The sequence below is a fragment of the Dipteris shenzhenensis genome, chromosome 19 (assembly GCF_047967505.1).
Source record: "Dipteris shenzhenensis isolate YYH24624 ecotype China chromosome 19, Dip_SZ_1.0, whole genome shotgun sequence".
NCBI classification, from domain to species: Eukaryota; Viridiplantae; Streptophyta; class Polypodiopsida; order Gleicheniales; family Dipteridaceae; genus Dipteris; species Dipteris shenzhenensis.
In genome coordinates, this window is record NC_141614.1 from 28,850,497 (window position 1) to 28,856,496 (window position 6,000).

Genomic DNA, 6,000 nt, shown 5'->3' on the forward strand with positions numbered 1-6,000 from the left:
CTCCTTGCCTTCAGATGGTATCCTCAATCCTTTTTGTGCACCAGCAACAGCCCTCTTTGGACTCTCTCTCTCTCTCTCTCTCACACACACACACACACACATTCTTCACAAAGCCACATTTCCACATTCACAAACATGCGTGCGCGCACACACACATTTGCTTCGATTCTCTCACGTATAAGGTCTGATCTGATTTGATTATGTTGTTTTCATTGTGGGTGATGATGCAATCCACCCTTTCAGCTCATTGCATCAGGCTTCTTTCAGTTTCATAGACCCTTCGGTCTTTCTAAGACTTTCAATAATCTTTCTTTCTTTCTTTATCTCACACATTATCTCTCTTACACTTTCATGCAGCAGCAAACACTCTTTTTCTGCCTCACACTCACGTTTTCCCTCACCATTGTCTTTCCTATCAAAACATTATGAAGAGAGTCTCCCTATCTTTCTCACGAAACCTTTGAAGACCTCTCTATCAAAGACTAAGATCTAGATCTCTCTTTCTCTCATAAACAAGGAATACTCTTTTTCTCAAGCAATGAAATCTTTCAAAGAAATGGACACTCAATGAACGGAAGTGGACGGAATTTTCTCTCAACGGAAGAGAATGGAACACTCAATCTCTCTCGATCTCTCGATCTCTCAATCTCTCAATCACTCTCACAAGAAGGATGGCGCCTCAACGGAAGGCAGAACCATGCTCTGATACCATGACAAAATATGAAGAGGGGAGAGGAGAAGAGTGGAGATGAGGAGAGAGGGCACAGCTAGAGAGCACACCACAAATGACTAACTGTACACTAGCTCTAGCTCTTGGTTTGACGCAGAGGAAGGACATTCCCATTAAAGGGGTGTGATGGAATGTAATGCTCAGTCCTTCTTCGATTCCCCAGAATCATCATCTTGAGGGAAGGCCTACTTCATGATGTTGATCTTGAGGGAAGGTGTTGAGAGTTCACGCTCAACATCATGTGATCATGTGTGCATAGCACCATCACGTGATCATATGTGCATAGCACTAACCTTATAGAGTGCTATAAAGGAAAGGGTTAGATCCCCTAACCCTAACCCTAAAAGGGTTTGTATATATTCTATTTTTTCAACTAATTCTAGTGTACAGTTAGTCATTTGTGGTGTGCTCTCTAGCTGTGCCCTCTCTCCTCATCTCCACTCTTCTCCTCTCCCCTCTTCATATTTTGTCAGGCTATAGGAAGAATTTTCTGTATCCTTACCGTCTGGAGTTCCATTCTCACCTTACATTTCCTTACCTCCCCAAAGTTTTCATCAGGCAGCTTGGCAAGCATTTGGATAAATGTTGGAGATCCTAAGCTCCGGACTGCCACTGCTGCTCTTTGACAAACTGGTTGATTGCATGCACCTCCTGACACCTGATGGTCCTCTTTCCAGGCAGAGGATGACATCCACAGGGTACTACAATCAGTGCTACATCTGCAAGCAGTTTGATCACTTTGCATGTGACTGTTCCAAGAGGACTGAACGCTCAAGGCAAAGACATCCTCTCACACCCCCCCCACCCATCCTCCCGTTCAGCCTTCTGTTCGCCAGATCAGAGATGGTTCAGCTGTAGGACCACAGATGCCCTTGCTCACCATCACAATAAAAAGACCCGTCTAGCCCTCTGCCTCAAAATCCCTGCAAAGGATGAGGAGAACTCCTCGGAAGAGGATAACTTTCACACGGTAGAGGGCCATATCTCTGCTCCTCCACTTAGTTCCAAAAGACTGATTCTTCTCTTCGGTAAAGAACTTGTTTGAATTAGTCCCCGGATTATCCAACTACAAAGATATTCGCTCTGCGCCAGCTTCTCTATACGTCAAATTCTTGAACAATAAGAGGACACACCACGCTTCATACAGATCCTCAATTTCAAAATTTTGCACGAATGGACGTGGACTGACGGCTAAATATGTGATACAAATATCTTAGTTCGTTCCTTTACATTCTTTGGATTTCTATGTCATTGATTTGATATTATTCTTCAACGTTCAAAACATCCCTTTAAAGTCGCAAAATTTATGAAGCCGGCCCTTCTTATTGCCTCAGGTTTATAGAAAGCCTCAAATAATCTAGCCAATAAACAACTCACAGGGTCCCAGCACAAATACATCGGTGGGAAGAAAATACCCTTGCGTGGGTTGTATCAATGCCGGCATGATCCATAAGGTCATGGAGAAACAAGCCGAAAGGAGAGTCCGAGCTCGCAGTACTGTCGCTACTGATCTCACCACCGCCAGTATGGAATTGGGAGCAGCAATGATCCAAAGGGTTCTGCTTTAGGTTTGGAAATCTAAGAGTAGCCAATTGAAATGGACTCCCACGTGCGCCAGGAAAGCAAAGCGAGTGTGCAGGTAATCGAATCGAGACCACAGAGGGACCAAAGTGGGAAGAGTGAGAGGCAGGAGGGTGAGGGTGTGCCGTCTGAAGAGCCATTTGTGAAAGGGCTGGATGTCAGGGGGGTGTGATTGTCTGCGGGGTTGTATGGAGCATTGGAAGAAATGGGCGACTCTGATAATTACAAAATCGAAGCGCTGTAGCTTCACAGAATGCTAAAGGTCAAGAGCATGCCGGAATTGGTGTCCAGGAAGCACTGAACCTCTCTCTCTCTCTCTCTCTCTCTCTGGCTCGCTCGCTCGCTGGCTGCTCGTTACTGCTCCTTCAATTTCTTCCCTCTGACAACCTTCCCCTCCTCGCTTCAAAATTCCAATTTGTTCTGTCCAAAAATGGCCTGGCTCCTAATTGGTTGCCCTGCCGCTCCAGAGCAATCCTCCTAGCCCAGCTTTTCAAAATGCACGCAACCCAGTCGATCCACCTCGTCTTCTCGTGCTATTTCCGTTATACACTCGACTGGGACGCATGCAGCCGCGAGAATAATGGTGGACAAGGGACAATCCCATCGTGGGCATAAGGAGTGAACATCGTTCACCATCGCCACCCCAACCGTGGAGCTCTCACACCCCGTGATTTGCAACCACACAGTCCAGCAAGCAGCCTGGAATCTAAAAGATTCGTTAACGATGAATCTTGATGACAGACACTCTGCCACGTCACCCTAGATTCCTCAATGCTTCATTCGAGTGTGCCACGTGGGAAGAGTTGAACGAGTTTATTAGGTCCTCTTTCCACACATTTCACTGGGTTGAGGGAAATTCTTACGAGACGACACCTCTCAAAGACTGGTCGGACAGATGTAAGAGAGCATTCCCACGCTCTCGATTTCACAGATGATCTACTTTTGGGAGGTCTATTTGTCGTAGCCTTAGGGTACCCGCTAACATCGTGAAATTGGATAATTGGGAGTACGAAATTTTTGGTTGTTTTTCGCCAAATGGGGACATCACCTTGGAGTAAAACTTCGCCTGTGAGTAGCTTCAAAATTGGAGAAGACGACGAAAAACTTTGCCAAGGATTTTTCCCTCGCACAGTTGCTACATTGTCGCCTTGATTCGCTCCCTCTCTCCTTTCTCACACAGGAATGCTCTCTGAGGTGGTCATCCCATGCAAAATGTACGCACAAATTATCGATGAATACCTCTAAAACATCCCTCAAATACTATTCAGCCTTTGGAATGTTGTGGGAGCATTGGTGAGTCTAAATAGCATCACTCTTAAAGCATAGAGTCTCCATTCCATGGCAAATGCCATCTCGTGTTAATGAGTCGGAGCTATAGAATGAATGATATTTAAAGTAATAGTAGCATCATGCGATTTCAAGAATGGAAGTCATATGAAAATTGCAACAAGGATGTCGCTCTCCTAAGTGAGAGACCACAGCTATTTAATTTGGAAGAAAGCAATAGGACTAAATCAAGAATCAAGAGCTGCACATGAAACAATGATAAACAGATGCACTATATGCATGTTATTGCTTTGACAACAATCGACAATTTCTCTTGTCAGCCTAAAAGACACAATCAAGCATACAAGCGTTGTGACGAGACTACCAAGGCATCTCTAGATACATCTTTTATCCTTCTTCTTTATTTTTACTTAATTCCTTTTCTTAAGTTGCATATGATGAGGTCACTAGGAAAGAGAGGCTCTGCTATGAATCTTTCTATCCTCATGCCGTAAGATTAAGTCATCTCTGGTCATGGCTATTCATCTTTCTATCCAAAGATTGCTTCTACCAATTCGTTGACAGTAGGCAGTAAAAAGAAACAACCATAAATTTCTTACCTTAAGTTGGAATATAGTGATCCAACCACTCAAAAGAGCTAGCGTATATTATACCCTTTGAACACGTGTAGCAAAAAGTGGCATAGTAATATGTATATGAAATATGTTCTGGAACAATATAAATCATTGACAACGGATATCATGTGAAAATTATCTGTTGTTCACATAGTAAGCATAAAAGTTCATTGAAGTTTGCAAATTCTTAGGATGGAGTATGATCCTTTACACCCTATGACACACTCGGTCATGGTCTTCAGTAATTGTATTGTAATCTCCACGTTCTTTCTTATATATGTATATATACATATATACATATATATACATACACATATACATGTGTGTGTGTGTGTGTGTGTGCGTGTGTGTGCATACATATATGTATATGTATGTGTATGTGTATGTGTATGTCTACATACATACATACATACATACATACATACATACATATATATATATATATATATGTATATGTATATGTATATATATGTATATGTATATGTATATGTATATATATTTACACACACACACACGTGTGTGTGTGTATAGAGAGAGAGAGAGAGAGAGAGAGAGAGAGAGAGATGTTTTCTCAATTAAATATATATTAGCTCAATGGCTTGGATACTTAGTCGACACCTCGATCAACACGATGGAAGATTTTCAAATTTCTTTTGAGCATATCCATTTGCATTCAAAATAAATGTTTTAACTAATGTAACTAGAACGAGTCCTCTTCATAAATAAAATTATACTCTCATATAACTTTGACATCATATCTTACAAAATAACTCAAGTCATTGATGGCAATTTTTTATAACCTCATAAAGCAAGTGAGAGTACATACTACTATACATGAAGTCTATAGTCAATATCAACAATTATGAGCCCAACAATATCAGTCAAATGCAAAGACAAGGTTTAAGTAAACCATTGGAAATTGCAATAGCTTGTGCCAATCATGTGGCTTTAAGACCACCAAGTTTCCCGTCTGTAGTAAATGCACCCTTCAAGAAATGCATATAATTAGTGGCTTTTAATACTAGAACACTTTTCACATACTTCTCCTTTGATTTTGTAAGCACCCATGGTGCCTTCAATAACATCGTCATGCCATTTGTTCTTGTTGGCAACAGGCTCCTCTTAATGCCCTTCTTCTTTAAGTTTGGGTGGGTTTTTAACCTATCTCTATCACCAATCATATGACTCCATAGACTTTTAGCCACATTTTTGAATATATGCATTATATTCAAAAGATATGTGACTATCAAATGTTTCCAATAAGTAAGAGCAACTTCCCACATGCATCCTTTTTCCAGACATCTCTTTGGCAAAACCTTCTGACATGTCGAGCACACACAATTTGATTGGAAGTGGATCCTTGAAATGACATGTTAGAAATCTCTTCCCTAAGTTCCCTTCCATCTCTATGTTCACTAAAGAAATCTTCCATGGAAAAGAGGTGCCAGGATCCATCCAAAGTCTCAATCAATCCCCCAATTTCATGACTAGAGTAATATTAGACTCCTCAAGACTGCCAGATCTTGGATAGACATTGTATAGGAAACCCATGGGAAGAGATGTCTTGTGGTTTTTATACACAACCTTGCCTAGCTTTTTGAAGTGGCAATTATGTAAACTATCTCCACATGAAGGGAAAGCATAATGTCCTGAGATTGTGAGTCCTGAAAATGACAAATGTGAGCCATTATACAACATCTGTGATCCATGAGTTGAAAACCAAACCAATCATGTTTTGTAATGTACCTAAGAAAACATGCAAGCCAAGATAACTGTGCATAGTTCACA

General features: G+C 41.4%; 1 protein-coding gene across 2 annotated transcripts in view; it reads right to left on the reverse strand.

The window, feature by feature from the left end:
* Positions 1–2,988, reverse strand: part of LOC147890309 (uncharacterized) — a 53,604-nt gene extending 50,616 nt beyond the window's left edge. For both annotated transcript variants that reach the window (XM_087391077.1, XM_087391076.1), the window contains exon 1: positions 2,146–2,988. In XM_087391077.1, coding sequence (XP_087247203.1) covers positions 2,146–2,451 — 306 coding nt within the window. In that variant the 5' untranslated portion in view covers positions 2,452–2,988. The remainder of the gene's footprint in view (positions 1–2,145) is intronic.
* Positions 2,989–6,000: the final 3,012 nt, after the last annotated feature.